Genomic DNA, 21,400 nt, shown 5'->3' with positions numbered 1-21,400 from the left:
TTAACGTTGTTTCTGAAGAACTAAATCTGGCACAAGTGAATTGATAGCTCTTAGCTGGTCATCCACATTTCCAATAGATGAGTTCACCTGTGCTTAGCCAAAATAGGTTATGATGCTTTCTACTTAGACTTGCTCTTATTAGAAATTGTTTCACAGCCTTTACTTGTAAAGTCTGACAAGGCTGAAATAGAAAAATGGGTGTTACAACTCAGCCATACGCAGTTTAAAGTATATATGAAGCCTTAAGTGCGAGAATTCAAAAAATGAGAGCAAAAGGTGAGGCTCAGCATCATAAGACAAACTAGGCTCTTTCCTCAGCAAATAACCTTTCTCTAGGACAGAAATTGGATTGAGCATCTTAATGCAGAGCAGGCATGAATGAAATCAGTCATTTATGCAACTACATCTACACAAGCATAAATGCCTATCAGAAGGGGCTTGCTGCAAAAGATTTTCCACCCAGAAAACTTTAATTAAAACAGTGATAAAATCCAGAGAATTGGCAAAGCTGTCATTAACTATTGCAACCGTGAAGTGACCTTACTCTGTTTTCAGTCTTGGCTGCCAATTACACACACACAGTATCCTGTCCAGGGTGTATTGCCAATTCTGGCAGGAAGGAGAAAAGTCATCTTGTTTTAGACTTGACAAAGCATGGACAGATTATTTGTTCAATAAATGCAATCATTTTGGGGATGAATGTTCTGTGAATAGCTTGTTTCCTTTCCCACCTTCTCAGATTTACTTGTCAAACAAGATCCCAAAATAACACTCATTCTGTCAGTTGTCAAGTAACAGTTTACTATTACCATTCGGAAGTGTGTGCCTTTTAAAGGCATGTTTGGATCTTGTGGTCTGTTCTGATGGGATTGGTAAGGCACTCAGCATGCCTTTCTGCTGGAAACACTCACAGAAAGTCAGAATTTGTTCTCTAATAAATGTTCTCTCCTATTGACTTAAAATTTTCTTTTATGCCTCATGTTTACTCTAATAGGCCCAGTTAAATGTGAGGCTAGGGGAAACAAACACAGAATCAATTATGTATAAATGCAGAAAACACCCAGCTTAAGAATTCCAGTTAATAATTATGAAGCAAAAAATGCTTTATATTTTTCCCTGATGCCTAGCAACCAGCAGCAGTAGGCAGCGCTTTTAAATTACACCTCATGATTTAAACTGTACAAGGATTTTCCACAGTACTGCACACTTATGGTATAGGCAAGAAGGGGTCACATGTAATCCCAGCAGCAGGACAAGCTTTCACCTGTCTGTTAGAGACAGTTCTGAGCTCATTGAGGGGAAGGATGGGAGCAGAGTGCTGCCTGCAGAAAGAGGATGCTGACGCAGGTGACCTTACGCAAGGTAACACAGTGTTGCTATCACTTGCAGATTGTCCTTCTAAGAATGGATCACTGCTGTTGGATGGGATTGCACCTTCCCTCCACTCTGCTGGTCCCATGGCTGGAGCATCAGCAAGGAGAATGATGGAACAGTGGCTTGCACAGAAGCAGTGCAGTGGTCTCAGTGTCCATCAGCACTTGCAAAATGCACTGTGCACTTCCTGCTGGTTTGCAGCGTGTGACGCCACTGCACCCAGGCTTCCATGCACGGTGATGAGGACCCCTCATCTGGATCCAAAACTGCCTGGCTGCTGTACCATGTACAACACGTACATCAGTACCCTGTCTGGCACAAGTGACACCTGGGCTACCTGTCACCTGTGAGAATTTCCAGAAGGGTACACAGAGGCCTTATCTCAGCAAAAGGTCTTCATGGTTCTTGGATATTCATGTCCTTTCTCAAGATGTATCACTTCTGGAAGATTTATCCAATTATCGTGAGGTTTTTAGGACTTTATCCTGTGAAGGTGAGGAGGTTCAGACGAACCCCATTTTCTGGATTAATGCTAATACAAATTACATAAATCTCTTTGGTTTTGGAAAAGCACACCAGAATCTGCAAGAAGATGCATTGCCATACTTAGATCCAAAAGATAAGAAAACATTTAGTAACTACAGAAATGTAATCACTGAAGCCATTTTCCAAGAGTATGAAATATGAACATCTTTGGGGCTTTGTGTAAGGAAGCATCCATAGACTCCTGCCAATACAGGTTTTCTTGCCAGACCCCTAAAGCACCAGAGGTACAGGGAGCTAGCACAGGGACTGGCCTTTTTTCTCTGCTGCCAGAAGGGCAAGAGGGTGTCTGCATGACAGAGAACTTGTTCTGCCACATCACAGCTCCCTGGATAGAATGAGTTATTGGTGTACATAAAACTAGTAACTATAAATTGCTGTGGCTGATGCTTGCAGAAGTGTGACAGTAGACCTTTGAGGAGAAAAGAAATTAGGCCTTTCCTGATTTATGTATGACTAACAGATTTTTTCATATGTTATCATTTCCAAAAGGTATACCTACATCCATCAATTTTAACCAGATCTACACTACACTTAACTTAGAGTAGTGCTACTGTTGGTTGTATACTCCACAGCAAAAGCAACTTGAGTTTTGAATCTTGAGGTAAATTTCAAGAACAGCAGCTATGACATGCAAAGCCCTTGTAAGTTTGGCTGAAGATTCCAAAGAGCTCAAACTCCAACAGCCTGAAGGCTCAGGCACCTAGATATTTGCTAGAAGATGTGAGATCACTACCAGGAAGCAGCAGAGGAGAACACCTCTGCTTGTTGACTGATGAAAGAAGTTTGAACTACTAATGTGATGCAGAGGCAATACTGGGAGGGATCAGTAGAGCTGATAGAGTGTAAATATGAATGTGAATAGTGATGGCAAGACCTTGCTTGGATGCTGTGTTTAGTCCTGGCTATAAGGTTGCTGGGATGATAGGGGAAAAGATATGATGAGAGGACATAAATAAATATAATTTCCCCCTGCCCTGCAATCAACCAACTAACAAACTAAAATTCCCTCAATTGCTTAATATAGGAATACAGAGGTTGACCTCAAGGTATGATTATTCCTTCGGAAACATAGATTGGCCATAGGATGTAAATTGCAAGCAAAAAATTTTAATTTACCTAGAACTCACCTCCAGTTTTCAGCTTTAGCTAAGAATTTAGGTGAAGGCTCCTACCCAAACAGAAAAACAAAATCAGCAACATGCTTTCAATTGGAAGAGTGATAACACCAAAAAAACCCCTAGCCAATTATATGGGAGAGCATAATAACTGTGTAAATGAGATTATACATTGTCTCAGTAGGGGACTGGCCTTGCTGACCTAAGATGTTCTTTCTAGTCTTAAGTGCAACTGCTTAATTCTTTAGCTGATGGGGCAGACATTTCCCAGCCATTCACAAGCGGATATGCAGATGTGAACAGTGTGGGGATAAATTGGAACACCTCTGATTTACCTTATAACCACTCTCCTAAGACAGAAACCATACATATTTCTACCAGATCCTCTCTTTTTATTCTAAGCACAACTTCCCCTAGTTGTGCTTATCCTATGGATAAAAATAGGAAAGTCTCATGTAAACATATTAAAATACTTATCATTTGACATTTTAACTTCCACAGGCCTTTGTCATATGCAAGCAGAGGGTTAATTAAAATATGTAATAAGTTTAGAATAAAAAAAGTCAGACCAGTAATTTAAAAACAGAAACATTTTTGTATGTGCTGTTTAGAAGAACAGATTTAATAAAAGTTAAATTTTCTTCTATTTTTCTGTGAGGTTCTATGGTTGAAATTTTTTATTACCTAGCATACTTTCACCCTTTGAAATTTCATTAGGTTTCCTTGTGTTAGGCAATAAGTCTGCCCAAAATAAATTTAAACAAACAAAATAAAATCACAGTGGTATCGGAGTGCATTTATACTGAGTGCTATTTTCAAATCCCTGTTATATACTTACAATACCTGTCTTCCAGCAGAACCAAAAGAAACACTCAGTATTGTGACTGCTAACACAGAATAAGGTTCCAGTACCTAGATCCTTCTTAGACCAAATTTGAAGAAGTCAGTTTCTATATGCATCCAACATTTAAAGCAAGAATAATACAAACAATTGCAGTTAAGAACTACAAAACACATTTCGTGTCTCTCCAGAAGATAAGTGTAGGATGTCAACTGACTGTCAACAGCCACAACTCTGAAAATCAGGGAATATTTATTCAGTGCTGCTAAAACACAAGAAGACACAGAATTATCATGTCCTTCTGATAAGATACTTCTTTTATCTTCCCACATATTAAGCTTAATGAAAATCGGTTGAAAGTTGCCTATTTATTTTTCCTCAAGATTTCGAAATTGATTATAAATATCTTTGTAACAAAATCAAGCAGTACCTCTCTGATCTTGCATTTGCTTTAAAATAAGTTACATTTTCTACCATCCTGTTCCATTAGGGATAAAACCCAAATGAACTACTTTGAATTTGATAACAACATCTATTTAAGAATTTCTTTTCACACTCAAGCCAAATACCTACCTAAAGCCAACAGGTAGAAACCTATGATAGTCTCTCCTTGCTCTGTTACAGCTGCCTCTCTGGTCAGAAAACTGATGTTGTTGTTCCTCCAGGGTGCCTGTGCAGAAAACTGGACAGACATTTTCAGTGGTGCTTCTGACCCAGAAATCCCCCTTCCCCAGAATGTCCTGGTAAAAAAATGGTTCCAGCCTTTTCCTCGGTTTCTGCTCGCTGTACTCAAGGGAGCTCTCAATAAGACTAATGATCTAAAGAAGGAAATCTTGAGGGACAGGAGCTTTGCAGCCTTCTGACTGATTCTTCTTCACTAATCCTATCTATTAATACAGCCTGTGGACCTGTGGCCAGCAAAGGATGGCAGATTTCCTTGTATCCTCATTACTGTTATGTGCAAAAATCTCTAATGAAGAGTGTGTATCTGACAAAAGAGACAATTTCCTTTAAAATAAGGTGACACCACATAACCTACAGGCTCACAGGCACACCCACACCACACTGATACATTACCTACATAGCTATACCTCCATCTTTTTCCTTCACTAAAGATGGGTGGAATTTTAGTTCAAATGAAATCCAGGAAAAATCTCACACAAATTAAAAAATGGCACAGTGAAAAAAAAAAAAAAACCAAACCAAGGAGGTGTCATCACTTGAGAATGTGACTTCAACATAGCAGAAAAAAAAAAATCTATTACAGTAATTTCACGAATACAAGCCGCAGCAATTTGACAAAAATTTTGGTGGAAACCCGGAAGTGCGGCTAATACTCGGGGGCAGCTAATAGGTGAATAATTTTCTGACATTTACAACCCCAGACGTGCCAGTCAGGGCGCCGAGCCAAGCACCTGCCAGTAAAAGCCGGCATTCCGGGATTGTTAAAGTGTTACTCTGTTGCCCTGGCTCCCTGCAGGCAGCACGGGGGGCGGGGAGAGAGGTGGGAGAGCTCTCTTCTTCCCTCCTCTGCCGCAGCCCAGGGGAGAGACGGGGGGACCCCGCGCCGCCATTGCCACGGCCCGCGGAGGGGGGGGAGCCCGCGCCGCCATTGCTGCGGCTCGGGAAGGAGGGGGGGGGCTCTGCCCCTCCCTCTGCCACCGTGGCGGGAGCAGGGGGTGGTCCGTGCCCGGCCGGCGCTGCGCCACACCGCGAGCGGGGCGCGCTCTCCGTGCCCGGCCGGCGCCGCGGTGGGAGCGGGGCCGGGGCGAGCGAACCCAGAGGCGGTGGCCAGCCCCGAGCGGCAGCGCCGGGCTGGGCCACCTGGCCCCATCAGCAGCCCCTAGCGGGCCGAGCCTGCACAGCCTTAGTTGAGCCAGTAAACCCCCCGCCATGCCACGGTTCTGTTAGTATTTGGCAACTTTGTTGCACGCGGGTCCTCGCTGTGAACCACAGAGCAGCTTATATTCAGGTGCGGCTTATTTATGGACAAAGAACAAAATATTTGCCAATACCCAGAGGTGCGGCTTATACTCAGTGCGGCTTGTATTTGTGAATTTACTGTAGCTTACTGTACCAGTAGGATAGTTGTTAATTTAAAAAGAAAGGAAGGTAATTGCCAGTACAGGTTGGAAAAAAATGTAAGTACTTTGGATCATATTTTTAGACTGCTAAGCACCCTGCAGTCTTGGAGTAAGCTCCAAGTATGACGTAGGATTTTTCCTGTACTGTTGAATATTTAGACCTTGTTTTGTTGAAGTGCATGGGATTTGAGTCAGCCAGGAATACTTCTAGTCTTTCCTGAGGTATCAATGATTGTAGTTTAGGTATGGCCTCTCTTACCAATCAGGTTGTAGTCATAACTAAAAAATTTGAGTCTAAATTAATTAATCTGGACCAGCAAAGTTTCCTGATGAGCAACACATTCTCACTGCACTGCCTGTCTTGCCCTGGCTCGCCCGTTCTCACCCTGGGCAGCAAACTGGGCCCAATGGTGGCACCCAGCTGAAGGAAGCAGAACACCCCATTGTGGATGTCCCCTGTCTGTCCACAGGCTGAATTTGTCCTTCCTGGAGCACACTGACTGCTCCTGCCAAGCTTTCCCTGTGTTTGTTATGGAACCATCACCACACGGGAGGGGAATAATGGTAATGAGACAAGAATTAAAGTGGAGAGCGGTCCTTTACAGTGAGGGGGGAGACACAGCCGTGTTGTCATGAAAGAGAGAAGCCTCTCACCTTCCTGCTGAAGGTGAGGACAGTGACACACTCACTTCAGCAAAGTGCCTTGCAAGGGTCCCAAGCTTGACTTGTCACCAGCCTCTCACTCTTGTACCAGGCACTGGACTGCTGCTCTTTCTTTCTCTGACCTGAAGTCTGCAGGATAGGTTTGGCAGCTCCTACAGATCACATTTCTGCAGCTGAGTGGCCTGAATTTTCCAGCTGCTTGCTGCAGCTCACCTCCTGACTCCTTATGAGACCTATCAATCAGCAGCTGGAGTTGAGCCCTGACAAGCCTCCTAAAGCTCACTGTTTGGCAGGCTGTGGTGGAGTGACCAGGACTTACCAGCTCAGAGATTAAAAATGGCCCTAGCAGTGCTCTTTAGACCAAAGGCCTTCACTGCTGTGCTTCTGCAACAGTTCCAGGTTGGCCCCAATATTCCTATCTCACCTACTTCAGGCATCTCTTGACCATGCACACATCCCTCACAAGGCTGGCTGTCTGGCACATGTGGCCTTTTCTCTGCTGTGGTGCTGCTCTATGAGGTTGTCATTTAGGTACCTCAGCTGGACCCTCAGCATAGCCCTGGACGTGCATCAGCTTTCTCAGGGAACATGTGCACAATCACACATTTTCAGCAATGAGCTGCAGTTAGTTATCCATCTGGGAATGGACTGGATCACTGTTCAGATGAAGGGCAGGGATAGACTTCTTGCTGAAGGCAGTGCCCAAGGACATTCACAAATGCTCAAGAAGGGCCACAACAAAGCACAGCAATATCACTTACTTTCAGGACAAGGAACCTGGGTCAGAGAAGAGGTCCTCAGCATAGAATTCATCACAAAAATCTCTGTCCATTAATGCTCATGTCTTCATTGGAGTGTATTTTATCAACTACCATGACAAAGATGCACAAAAGCATAACACTTTACATTGGGCAGAAACCTAGTGCATGCTTCCTCTAATCTCTCACTGGATATGAAACAGCCACCCAACAGCCCATCTGTGGGACAAGTCCAAAGCCTCTGGGCAAGATTCCACAGCTTAGTGAGAGGAAAGAGGAAAGCTCCCCAGGAGTTCCCCCCAGCAAGGGGACACGTCTCACACTGTACAGGTCTCTCTTGCTGTGCAGCCAGGACCTGGTATCCTGGAACAGGGTGTGGCTTCCCACCTTGCAGGAATCCACACTCATAGGGTGCATTGATCTGTTACACCACAGTGGTGGTGCAGGCAGTGCTGAGGTGGCAGAGCACACTTCCCTTTGTGCACAAGCAGTTTTTCATGGCATCTGACACAGGCCAGGGCTTCCAAGTCTGAGTCAGAATCTGTTGTCACACTAGTGCTAGTTCTCCCTACTTTGGCTAAATAGGGGGAGAGACAACCACAGTGTTTTTCATGCAAGGAAACTGTATTATTTACATAAATGAAAATAACCACTTTAGGAATAAACACTTCAAATGGTAATAAGTAACAATGATAATTATTCCTTTTTGCCAAAATAAAAGGCAAATTATATTATTTACCCTGATACCATGGACTTACATTTTGATTTTTCCCAGCTGTGAATTTCTTCTGGCTTCACAGAGATACCACAGCTCCATGGACACTTTAATTTTACATTTCAATGAGAAAGTCTTCTGCCAAGCCTTATCCCTTGTAATAACAGTGAGAAGGAAGAAAGAGAGAAAAAAAGACTTTTTTGGTATTTAAGGAAAAAAATTGGAGTAAACTACTCTCCACGGTTAAGTATCCTTTTTGATGATTATTTCCCCCCCACCCTGGTCATCACACACTAAGAGTGATTAATACCTTGACCAGCTTGCAGTTTTCTGCTTCCTCCCTCTGGTGGCACCCTCCAGTGAAGAACAGAGGCTTTGCAAACTGCTGTGGTTTGTTTGGTGGGTCTGCAGGTCACCGTGCTTCCAAAGGAGAGAAAGGCTCCCTCTGCAGATTACAGGAGCCTAGCTTCATGTCTCTCAGTGCTCTGGTGGTGACCAGTTCAGTGGCTTCACAGAGATTATCCCTGAGTGCCTTCACTATCTTCACCAAGTGCTTTGAAAGGATTACAGCAGCAGATGCTATGGGCAGTTCTATAAAATGCCGTGGTGGTTCAGAGAAATTACTGTGTTTGACACAGACGTGACCGTGGGAAGGCATGTGAAAAATGGACTTTGAGATGAAAGGAGGTGGAAAAGTACCCTATTTGCCTCTCTAAGTGCTTTCAAAGTGACATATACACAAGCACAAAAAGGCAAGTAACACAGCAGCACAGACTGGCCTGACACAGTTTGGTTACATTAGAATCCAGTGTACTGTTTCCAATACAGAAAAATCCTAAAAATTAAAGTTTGTGTGTGACAGAAAACACATGATGAATGTTCCTAACAAGCACCTGCTTTCCCTGAGGAGCACAGAGATTTGGGCAGTTGCCAAAGGAATGATTATGTCAGAAAGCTGGTGTAAGTTCTCACTATTTTCTTCGCATCATTTTTTCACAATACCTATTAGAGATGGGTTAAAGAAAAGGACCATAGAATGAGGAGGCAAAAGGAAAACTATTCAGAAGGGATGGGTTAAAATAAACCATAAGCAGATAGAAAATTGGTTGCGTGGAATGAAAATACAGTTTTGTCTCTGTAAGGCATAACATTTTCTGACATTTTACAAAAGTATAATTGAGGGATTTCAAGGCAAATCCAATGGTATACTAGTTGGAACATGTCTATATAGATTATTTTCAATAAATTATTTTCATTTTTGCTTCACGTTTTAAATGAGAATATTCACTATAAAGTGAAAAAACTGTCACTATCCAACAAGACATCACATTGTCTTGCAATGAACAAGCACACAGTGATGAGTTATGCCTATGGATTTCATCAAAGTAGCCAGAAAATGCATTTTATAGTAGCGACAGAAGATCTTTCCAAATTCAGATAGAGTCTTTTTTCCCTGGTTTAAATAAAATACATTTGTTGAAAGTATTTGCACAGATTCTTCTCTAATGCACACTGAATGAAAAGGAAAAAATCCTGAGATTGGGTAAGTTAAAACTTGTTGATGGACAAATGGGATTGACTGTGCCTGCTGCAAGCCATTTGGAATTGCTTATCTGTAAGAACCAGATCTAAATCTGCCCTTTTGTTGCCGATGTTCAATTTTGTACAACAAAACCACTTCTGAAATATTTAAACTGAAGAGTGATCATAATGTGAAACATACTTGACCACTTAGATTTCAAAACATGCCTATTTAACCCTGGACATTTACCCCTGCTGTGACATTTTAACATGAAAACAACTGCGCCCTATTCATTCTCTAGTTAAATGCCTAAACCACATTTCTTCACCCATGCTGGGTTATTTGCCAAACTCAGTTAAGAAAATGGTTACATTATATAGTGAATATATTGTAAAATCCATACTTCTGCTATGATTTCTATGGACTTTAGCCTATTCAGTTTCATATGTTATTCTTGTTCTCATTAATCCTGAGTGCTAATGTTTCTCTGAGGGGTTGTGTTGTGTAACTTGTGAGAGACCTAGAAAACTACCTGACAGAAACAAAATGCTTAGTTAGTGCTTATTACTGCAATATACAGTTTGAAACTATTTCTCAAGGAATGCTGTTTAGATTGATGCTAATACGAAGCCAGGCTACCTTGCTGCTTCAGATACATGCTACTTTCGTGCTGAAAGAAGATAAGATAATGGAAAATACTTTGTGCAGATTAGGTGGATAAAGCTTTGTGTTATTTAAACTCCCTGCTCTGAGCTGAACTTACACTGAGTAGGTTAGGTGATGGTAAAGGAAATTAACACCTTTTGGACAGCTGAATCAGTTTGTGAGAGATCTCAAGTGAAATGGAGGAAGTCCTGCTTCAGAGATGACAGAGAGTTTCCTAAAAGAGGGAGGGCCACTCTTGGCAACCACTGATAGGGTGGCTAAAAGTCAGGAGCCTCTCTGTGGCACAAAGAATACAAGATTTGAGCTGTTTTATTTCTAACATATCTGCATGAGTTGCATTGTTTTAAAATTTATTTTATTTTTTTTAATAAATTAAAAGAATGTTGCTGTAGCTCCTGCTACAGTAAAACTCAGCTTTTTGGCTTTAAAAGCCTTCTAGTCAGCCTTGGTGAGCTCATTACAGTAGCAGGTTTAAACAAACCCACTTCAAAAGAATGGCTGGCTGGTTTTCTGTCACTGGGGTGCTTTTACTCTCTGTGTTGCAGCAGTGCTTCACTGCTCCAGTTTGGAGGGGAGCCCACTGAGAGCATCAATTTTCCCCAAATATAGGCTTGCATCATATGCCTGCAATTTCAAAATGGTACATGTTTTGAAACATGAAAATTGATCCTTAATTTCTTAGGTGTTGGTTCAAAAAGGCAGAATGTATTGGTGTTTTTCTGCTTACCAAGCTCTGGAGTACACTAATAGGGGCAGGTGCAGATCTGCGACTGACTCATGTGAAGAAATCAGTCTCTGCAGAAAAGGCAGAACAAAACCTCCAGCATTTCATGCATCAGCAGGACTTTAATGTCAAGAGAAACTTAAGTTGCATTCTAGGAACTGAGCAAGCTATTCCAAATTCAGCAAATTAGGGAATAAGGGGGGAAGAAAAGGGAAGCATAAAGCCTTTCAAATGTATTTCATTTATGACAAAAGAAAATGAATAAAGAACACTAACATGGAAAAAGTCTCAATAGCTATTCAATATAACGCATACTTCCTAGCACCTACCATTCTCCCTAGTGTTATACTTACCTTCCCACTCCTCTTGGAGGCAGTTGGCTTCAGTCAGGGGAGGAAATGGTTACAGGGAGCATAATTTTTCCATTTTCTTTTTTCTGGAAGGAACACAATGGCAGTGCCCAAGCAGCATGATATTGAAATTTCCAATTTCTTCCTTCTCTTTCTAAAGTCTGCTTGGGGCTTCTTTTGGTACATTTTCTTTCCTACTTTAGAGCTTGTCCTTTTTATTTGGACTGCAACTCCACATTATGTCTGAATGACCCATATAAAAAATATCTTACATATGTTGTATATCTCTTTTCTATTTAATCTGCTACCTGTAAACCAGTTTTGCCTGTGTCCAAGGTTTACATTTAATTGTTTGCAGCTGAGATGCCCATAGCTCTTAACTGACATTCCCATGCCCTCTTCTCTTACTCTCTTCATGCCTGCACTCCTCTCCCCTGCATCTTGGATTGCCACAGGCAGTCCTCAATTGCCAGGACAGGATTTTTTTCTTCTACATTGCAATATTAAGATGATGGAATAAATATTTCCCTTTACACAAAATAATTAGTCCCTATTAATTACTCTGCGCAAAAATTGTGGTTATATCCCATTACCAAATCAGGAAATCATAACATGATAGTTAAAATAAACTGCTGTCACAGCTAAGCCAGCTAAAATGAAGTTCCAGTCACTCAAAGGCAATTTGAGGCAAAGCAAGCTTGACATTCCTCAACACTGCAGTGTCAGTATATAGCCTGTGGTGTATCACTAGCTGCAGCAATAACTGCATTTGTGGGCCTACTGGTTACACAGATCAGGCAGATCCTGGACAGAGCTGCATTGGCTTCATTAAAGTTTTGTTCATCACATAAAATCATAGAAAAATGCAAGCCTCCAGCTTAACTCCATCTGTTCTTGTGGTGTGACAAATTATGTACAGGTTGAGTCTGACCACTTTGTAAAAGTTGCTTTTGGATGTTGCTTTTTGATTGCTTTTGGTGACACTGAGCATGCTCAGCTCCAACATCCAAACTAGTGAAACCACACCGACTTTTATCTTAACATGTTCATTTGAGATTGTGTGCAGGCAGCATCAAATAGAGCAAAACCTAGGGCACTATGCTTTCATGGCATTACCTTGTCCGAGAATAGAGCCTGTGAGGGCTCTGTCTTCATTACTGTTATTTGTATTTGCCTTGCACAAAACATCCAGAATTTACAGGGTAGTAAGGTTTACATCCTGAAACTTACCATTCAGACCTCAGGTATGTTGTCTTCCTTTCAAAGAACTTTCATTCAAAGTGATGAGCTTTCCAAGGACTTAACCACAATTAGAATTTAATCCTGGATTAAGAGTACACACAACAGGAGGAGGAAATCACTGAAAATATAAATAATCTTAACCTGGTGTTATGCTTCTGTCAGCTGAATCTACTTCAGTGTTTCTAGGTGGCAGTTGCTATTACAAACTGTATCCTGTAGACTCCTATGAAATGTTTAATATTAGCATTCCACTAGGTGTGGGAGCAGGTAATGGGAATGGCTCATAACAATGACCAGTCTAGGAAACTGCTGCATCAGAGGAGTCCTAGACATGCTGATTTCTTCTCTTTGTGGACTCTTACCCTTTATGGACTTCCTATAAGTTTCTGTTGAAAATCAGAAAGCACGCATCCTCCTAGAATCCTGAAAAAGAGAAATGTTTCTCTTCTGATACCTGACAGCCTCATGCTCCTGCACATTTCATGCACTCACAGAAATAATGGACATTTCCACAATACTGAGAATGTCATTCACACAGACAAGATTAGAGCTTGGAAAGCATCTAACCTTTTAGGACGTCACTTGAAAACAGTGTAAGTATTTAGAGAATCATATTTAGAGAATCACTTGCAAGCTATATAACAATATACAGTCAATTCAAGACTATAAAGTTTTATGGACAACAAGACTCTTTTGCTTACTTCCTACTTTGTTGCTTAACATCAAATATTACCCTTTTATTTCTTCTCTTATACTGGGCTTTGATCCATACATTAAAATATTGGTACTCACAAGTCTTTATGTCTGAGCTTCCAAGAAAGAGGAAAATAGAAATTTCCTTCCCTTTATATGATTTAGTTTACCTCAGGCTAGTACTTTTCCATATATCAAAAATACATGAAAAAGACCCAAACATTGTATGTATTTATACTTACACAATGGTAAAGGCCCCTTGTTCCCTTGTTGAACAGAATATATGACTCTAACATCTACACTCTGGAAAGTTAGTGGGACCATTATTCTTGGACAAATCACTTCAGTTTTTCTGCCAAACCTGGGGAAGAAGTCAGGAGTGCAATTTCTAGAAAAGCAAACTGAGATTTGGATTGCCACTATGTACCTACTGGCTCATTTGTATGACTGCCAAAGGCATTCTGCATAAATCCCAGGTATCTGGGGCATAAGGTAAAATCCACAAGTTTTATCGCAAACCTTATTTCCTCACACAAACAGTTTTAACAGAAGCATCATTATGCCACAGGATGCAAGTTTTGTGTGAAGCGACTCCATTCTGTCTCAGAATTTAATTTGGCATTTTATAGCAGACAGATTTCTGCCAATAAACTGTGTATAGACAATATTTTACAACAAAATTGTACATACTCTGTTTGAGAGGAAGGAGCTGCATATCCATACAAGCAGTATGGATTTTACAGAAGAAACTTTGATTCCATCAAGCTTTTATTTACTAAAGACAAGACTCATGCTCATTAGCAACACCACCGGTGAAAGAAAGTGAAAAATGTCACAAACTCTGTGTATTTCATAATGCCAGAAAGCTCTGTCAAATTTCAGGGCTTTGGTTTCCCTAAGAATATTTTGGAAAATAATAAATGCATCACGGGTTACCCTATAGATGATACACAATCAGTTGGTCATTCCAAAACACTTCAGAGGTGCACCTCAAAGGCAGAGCAGGAGAGGCAGCACTGCTGCCCCACTGACTTTGTAACACCTGAGCCCCAGCACCAGCTGTGCTTCAGCCCCATCACCTGTGAGAAAGAGCTCGTGCCTCTTGAACTCCCAGTGCAAGAGCCCCGGTTCCACCTTGAAGGTGGATAAAGTCTGCATGCAGTCACACACGTTTGCCAAAGAATGGGGGTGATGGGATGACAAGAGCACAGGCAGATGCCTGTGTCTATTGCAGCACTTCAGCCACCTCTCCCATCGTCATCATTGCTCACGTCACTCTCTCTTCCTGGTACTTTGTGTGGAGAAAGGCTGATTCCCTTTACAGTCCCTTCTATAAGGATTTAATGGAGCTGAAGTACTCATTTATTTTCTTTCCCATCCAAACCCCAGGATCTGTACAAAATCAGAATGTATTCTTTCAATTCACTGGGTTTATTTGAAGCTGACTGCTTTCTAAAGAAAAAAAATCAGTGTGCCATCACCCTATCAGCCTGCTCCTCCCTGCAAATTTGAATCAATGTGCCAGTCCCAAAACCTGCACCAGAAAAGTAATTTCAGATGAAAGGATTTTAATTAAGATGTAAGGTTTCAGGTGAGGTTTCTCAGCCTATAATAATGCCAAGTGAGAATTACTAATAAACTTTCTTAGCCTCTTCTCTTAAAAGGACATTAAAAAAGGGTAATAGTTGTTATTTGTCTGTGTCTTCACCACAAAGTTGGGATCAACAGCCTTAGAGAAGACAGAGACACCATCACCTCAGCAGTCTTCAAGATACCACGGTGGTACACAGACAGGCTACAGATGTCAGCCTTCCTTGTGGGAAACATTGATGAAAGACATATATATATAGAGGACAATTTTTTTTTTAAACTTCCAAGCATTTCACATTTCTAAGTTAATCTCTAGAACAAAATGGTTTTGATACTGCAACTTAAAATTAAAAGGTTGAGAAAAAAGGTAAACCAGTAATTTCCACTGAAAAACCATATGAAGCTATAAAGAGCTTTTCCATGTGAATGAATGCATCATTTCTTCAAGAGGTACATATTCAGCACAACATAAGACCTACAGAAGAGAAAACACTGTGTCTTCTTTCCCTGGAAAGTTTTAAAACATCAATGCTCTTTGCAGGAACTCTGTTCTGAGATGAATTCAGGGAAAGGAAGAAAGCAGGTGACTTCTTAGAGAAGAAACAGGATCAGAAAACTCCAGCAGGGATTTCAGAATGGCTTGCCTGAAAATTACAGTCTCTTTGGTCTTGTAAATGAATGGCAAAGTTCTTCAGCACTTCAAAAGAAGCAGTATCAAGCTATTTGCCTGGTGAAAATAAATAGGATGCTTACATGGGCAAAAACACATGCTACCAAGCAAGGTCAGAAGAGGTGAGGAGTTACATCAAACTGCAACTTGACAAAATCAAGGAGTTGGGCACTTCATCACATTGCCCACTTTTGCTCATAATCCTTTGAGCAGGTCAGCCAAGGCTATATCTGCTGAGGGAAAACAGAGACCATCACTGTTCACAGACACACAGGCAGTGAGCTTTCAAAACACTCTCAGTTCTCAGATCACTTTACCAATGCAAACTGGAAAAATAAAGGATAGAATTTGAATGGAATTTTGAACCATTAGGGTGCCAAGGCTTTTCTCAAAGGACATTTTATTTTCCCAGGTAAACCCAAAAATTCCTGTCAGTGTCTGGTCTTGGTCACAATTCAGGCAAGTGATCTGAGCTTTGCTTGCACCTGAGGGAAGTTTTAAGGTTCTTTTCTGATACTAGGTCAGAGATATTTGTTTTCTCATAATGCTTTCAATTACATGGTATCTCTTGAGAAGGAGAATTGTAAAGCTCAAGGCTACTGAAAGTTTCCTTTAAAAGGCTGTAAGAACTGATTCTCTAATATCCCGACTGGAAAGAAGAATTGGTAGAGCTATCCATATTGTGGCAGTACTACTACTGAACATTCACTTCCAGTTGGAGCAAGAAAAAGTCAGCTGAAAGACATCTGTGTAATTTCAAGCGACAGAGGTAAACCCAAAAATCAATAGCAACTGGTCATAGACAGAAGGCTTTGTCTCCATTCTCTGTGAGGTTCTTTCTTTCCCTACAGCAAAACATCCAGGGAAGTAATTCACAACATGGCAGCCAAGATGGTTCTCTGCAGAAATGCTAGATTTTCTACTCTGTTTGGCATTTCTGGGAATGAAAACTTATGGCAACAGGAGACTGAGAATGGAAGAATACCAATGCTACAATCAGCTGTTAGTCAAGAACAAAAACTTCTGACCTGTGTGAACAGAAGAAGGAAATCTCCTTTCAGATGCTTCTTGATGCCACCCTTGTTATGAGGTACACAGCTCAGGAACCTGCATTACCACTGCAGGAGCAGAAAGTGGAGAGCTCTGACAGAACACACCTAATTCACGATTATTCTCCTGAATCTCTAAATCCATTACTTAGATCTGTGTGCCACATGAGATCATACAGATCTTGCCAATAGCTCAATTGTTCCCTGTCCTTACATATACCTGCTAGAATCTCAGGGATGAGGAGGTATGCTTTGTTAGATAGATCCTTGATCCCACCTCTGGCCTGACAGCTTTAATGATGATAAATCTCAGCTGTGCCTTTCCTACCTCCCTCAGAGCTTTCCAGGGCTTTTTGTTTTCTGACTCTAAGCATCTTTACACCCATCACCAAAGAGTATGATTTCTGACATTTAGATTTGGATGTGCCCCAATTTACCCCCACTACATGCAGCCAACACTGAAAGGAGTATGTCTCCAACTCCATTGAAAAAGGGGTTCTGCAGTAAAGAGGAGCACAAATCTTCTCTCAGTACTATTCCTGTAACAGCCTCAGATTATTGACTCTGATGACTTAAAAATGTGTCATCCCAGTATTACCCAGTCTCAAGAGACATTCCTTCCAACACCTGAAAATGACTCCTCAGACCCCAAAGGGGCATGGCATCAAACAACTGGGCAAAGACTCTCAGGCTTTCCATCATCTGTGCAAGGAAAATAATTGACAAAAATAAGCATATTCTTTTTTTGATTGCACTGGAATATCGATGCATTGCTATGTGGACTAGCAGAAACAGCCAGGAAAGCCTACCTGTCAATCAGAGTGCTATTAACAGCTTTGAGAAAGTTCCATGCCTTCTCTGGTACTGGGCTCTCCATGCTGAGTCATATGAGAACATTATTAGCCACAGAGTTTTCATTTATAGCATTCTTTTGTTGCTCATTGTGAAGCTAAGATTTGCTTTCATCTTACACTTTTACTTTGTCATGGTGAAGCTGAGCACCCCATCTCAAGCTGCCTGAAGGAGCCCAGATCTTCTCCCCTGAAGTCCAGGGCTTTCTGTCACTTGCCTTCCTCACACTCCCCTTCACATCAGCTACCATGCAGACTGGTACATTCCTGGCTTTATGCCCTGCTGGAGGAGTTCTAGTCTCTAGTGCTCCCTAGGTTCTAGTTCTGTGAGCAGCTGAGACACCTCTGAAGAAGCACCATTAGGATTAGAATGGCTCATGATTGTAGTCATTATTGGGCTCAGGGGTGAGACTGGCCCTGCACTCTAGTGCTCCTTGATGTTTAAAACTGAATTCTCTAACAGAAAGGCTCAGCTTTCACGAAGTAAGGGCTTTGAAGAATAATTTAATTTCACAAGATCCTTTACATGGTAATGGCTATAAAGCCCCTTCAGTTTTCAAAGAGTCTGTCTTTTACCACTCAGTGCTGGGGCAAGTCACTGGCCACAGAATCAACTAGGGACTGCTACAAATGACTTAGAGATGCATGGATATAAAAATTAATTTATTGTTTCAGAAGAAACAATAAAGCTTCTGTTTGCTTTCAAACTCATTGTAAGCAGTTGAACATACACATGAAAATAGTAATTACTGGCTCCAGACACTGAATGTCTTCAAACAGGCCCTGAATTCCAGGGAAACTGAAGGCATACTGCAGATGGGCTTCACACTGTAATGATGTATAGTTCAGATGGCCTTAGGAAAAGGAAACACATGCCTGAAAGGTGAAAACCCCTCAGACATCGGTAGGAAATACATACTCACGGGGGAGCATTAAAAACAGATTACTTACCTTACCCTCAGTATTTAATCCTCCATAGAATTAACTCCCATACCAACTGCTATATGAAAAAGCATTCAGAGCTCATCCCTAGGGCCAGCTTTTGTAGCTAAGCAAATTATCACTTTGTAACAAACGTTGTAAAGCATGGCTTAAATTAATAATGAGTTAGTGTACACAAAGGCTTTCTTTTATATTACCTTCACAAAGGTGATCGAGTGTGATTAGCTTATCTTCAGGCTTCATCTTGAGACGCAACACTCGAACTGAGGGATGCTTCAGTGATGACGGATTGCTGCCATCCTGTGGCAGGCACACGCATTTCAGATTGGCTCTTGCCTCAGAGAAAATGGTCCTTTCGGGGTGTCGTTTTAGAAAGAAATAAACAGCGTTATTCTTAAATGCCACAGAAGGAAAGGAGTCGTCTGTAACCTGCAATATTTAGATCTTAGAAAGCCATGAACCATTACAGCAATTCTACTACAAATTACTCTCCGAAGGAGAAAATAAGGACCAGGTGGGAACGGGTTCATGTCACCTTTTTACTTGGAGAAGTACTGTAGCATTCAGTGGTCTAACTCCAAAAAGGATGTTAACCCTACCCAGTTCTAACCCTAACCATTTCAGACTGCTAGTTTCAGAATGTACAAAAATAAAAGGATATCACTGTTTCTGATGGCAACTGCGCCTGTGTCCTCAATTGGAAAAGCCATCAGCTCAAATAAGGTGAGCCGTTTGCTAAGATTGTATTCAAACTCACTAGGAACAGCACCATTCCTAACACTGAGTCTTAGGGGTGTGTTTAGGGAAATGTGTGGCACAAATGAACCAGTGAATGACCAATTGTTACTTTCTTAGATTCAGTTTCTCACATCTTGTCCCCAGATCTAGTCTGTGGTGGGAGAAAATTTTCTACAACAGAGCTTTGAGACCTAGGCATCTGGGAGAACTGGTAGATTGACAGCAGTGGGCCCAGTACTGTTTAACTTGATCACCAATGACCTGGATGAAGGGGCAGAGGCCTCTTCAGCAGGTTCACTGATGACACAAAGCTGGGAGGAGTGGCTCATACCCCAGAGTGCTGCGCAGCCTTTTGGAAGGACCCGAACAGGCTGGGCAGGGAGGAACCTTCTGAAATTCAGCCAAGGGAAGTGTAGAGTTCTGCACTGGGAGAGGAAAAGCTCCCTGCACCAGAACAGGCTGGGGCTGACCTGCTGGAAAGCAGCTCTGTGGAGAGGGACCTGGGGGTCCTGGTGGACAATAAGCCGTCCATGAACCAGCAGTGTGTCCTTGTGGCCAAGCAGGCCAACGGAATCCTGGGGTGCATTAGGAAGGGCACTGCCAGCAGCTCAAGGGAGGTGATCCTGCCCCTCTGCCCAGCCCTGGTGAGGCACATCTGGAGTGCTGAGTCCAGATGTGGATGACTCCTCAGGACAAGAGAGACATGGAGCTGCTGGAGTGGCTCCAGTGGAGGGTAACAAAAGTGACTGAGGCACTGGAGCATCTCTCTTAAAAAGGAAAGACTGGAGGAGCTGGGGCTGTTCAGCCGTGAGAAGAGGCTCTGAGAGCTCATCCATGTCTGTGAGGATCTGAATGTTAGCAAGGGAACAAGACATTTCATTTCACCAGGACAAACCACTTTAACACATTCCTTCTGGTTCCCCAGGTTTAAGAAAATTTGTAAGGAAGGTAACTAGCACTTCTCCATCATTAGATGCCCCCTATAAAATGTTCCAACCACACTTGTACCTGCAAAATTGTAGACACCTTGAAAATAAATGGTATTACCTCTGTAATACAACAGGTAGATTGCCTGTATCACAGAGTGTTTCTGTTTACAGTTAAATAAACACTGCTGGGCCCACAAGAAAAGCAAAACACTAAATTCTCACTATGTGACAAAAGCTCCATTTTGTTCTGAGATTCCATATTTTCCTGTATGACAGTCTTAGTGGTTTTTTGAGTGTCCTTATATCCAGGGATAATCTGGGAGGTTCATTAATTTTAAAAATCAGGATTACTATCTGACTCAAACAATAATTCCACCATTGCCCATAAAGATACACTGCAGAATGACATGAGGAGTCAGTAGGTACCAGTTTGGGTCCGTCAGAACCATGAGCACTCACTAGAAAGCTTTGCCAGTGAGGCTGCTGCTGTCCACTCTTTGTGGTTGCCAGAGCTGGAAGAGCAGGCTTCTTGCTGCACAGGCTCTGCACCACCAACTTCATGAGCTGAAACCCAGACCATAAATTTGGAAATGTCCCTTTGGAAATAAGGCAGCTGCTGTGAAAGGGGTTGTGCAGATACATACTTGATTATCAACACTGTTGCCAAGCACAAAGGGCACCATTTCTGGTCTGGCTACAATTCCAGAGTGACAAGCACACATAAAGAATCCCAAGGCAATTCACTCTGGAAGCAACAATGAAGTGAACAGCTACCATACTACTCCAAGTTAAAGGCCACAATTACCTGGCACAGTCAACAGCAGAGATTCTTTATCACCAATTCCCTACACCAGCTGAGAGTCCAGCTACCTCATTATCTATCACCAGAAGGGAACTGATGTTGTTTTCAAATTTCTTCCCTTAATCAAAACCACAACATTTTAGGACTCTTGACTACCTCTGACATCCTGATTCAAAATTTTAACTCTGTTCATGAAGTGAATAAACTTGAAACAAAATAGCTGACACAAAGAAAAAGGGTTAGATGAAAACAAACAAACATACAAACTAAGCAAGTGATACAAATAAATTAAGTACCTTAAAATTCAATGACTTTAGGGCAACTTCCCTTCTAGGACTTTTCATGTAAAAAATGGAGTGGATTTTCACGAAATCTCTGCTACGGTATCCATCAGCTGTTTTTGGGTGGCCATTTACAACTGTCACATGCTAAAGCTAAAAAGAAGAATGAAATCCATCTCCCTCAAAGAATGCAAGACTTAATAATGCATCTGGAAAAAAAAGCAAGCACAGTACAAAATACAAAGTACACAGAAC

General features: G+C 41.7%; 1 protein-coding gene across 1 annotated transcript in view; it reads right to left on the bottom strand.

Moving 5' to 3' along the window:
- The window catches only part of LOC116993603 (visual pigment-like receptor peropsin), a gene marked incomplete at its 5' end in the record, with an annotated part of 31,973 nt that extends 23,764 nt beyond the window's left edge, over window positions 1–8,209 (bottom strand). Inside the window, one exon of the mRNA XM_033054425.1 lies at window positions 8,140–8,209. Within this exon, the coding sequence (XP_032910316.1) occupies window positions 8,140–8,209 (70 nt within the window). The remainder of the gene's footprint in view (window positions 1–8,139) is intronic.
- Between the last annotated feature and the right edge of the window lie 13,191 nt (window positions 8,210–21,400).

This window comes from Catharus ustulatus, chromosome 3, assembly GCF_009819885.2.
Source record: "Catharus ustulatus isolate bCatUst1 chromosome 3, bCatUst1.pri.v2, whole genome shotgun sequence".
In the NCBI taxonomy this organism is placed as follows: Eukaryota; Metazoa; Chordata; class Aves; order Passeriformes; family Turdidae; genus Catharus; species Catharus ustulatus.
The sequence above is the reverse complement of the archived record's forward strand: the minus strand, read 5'-3'. Positions and strand labels throughout refer to the sequence as shown.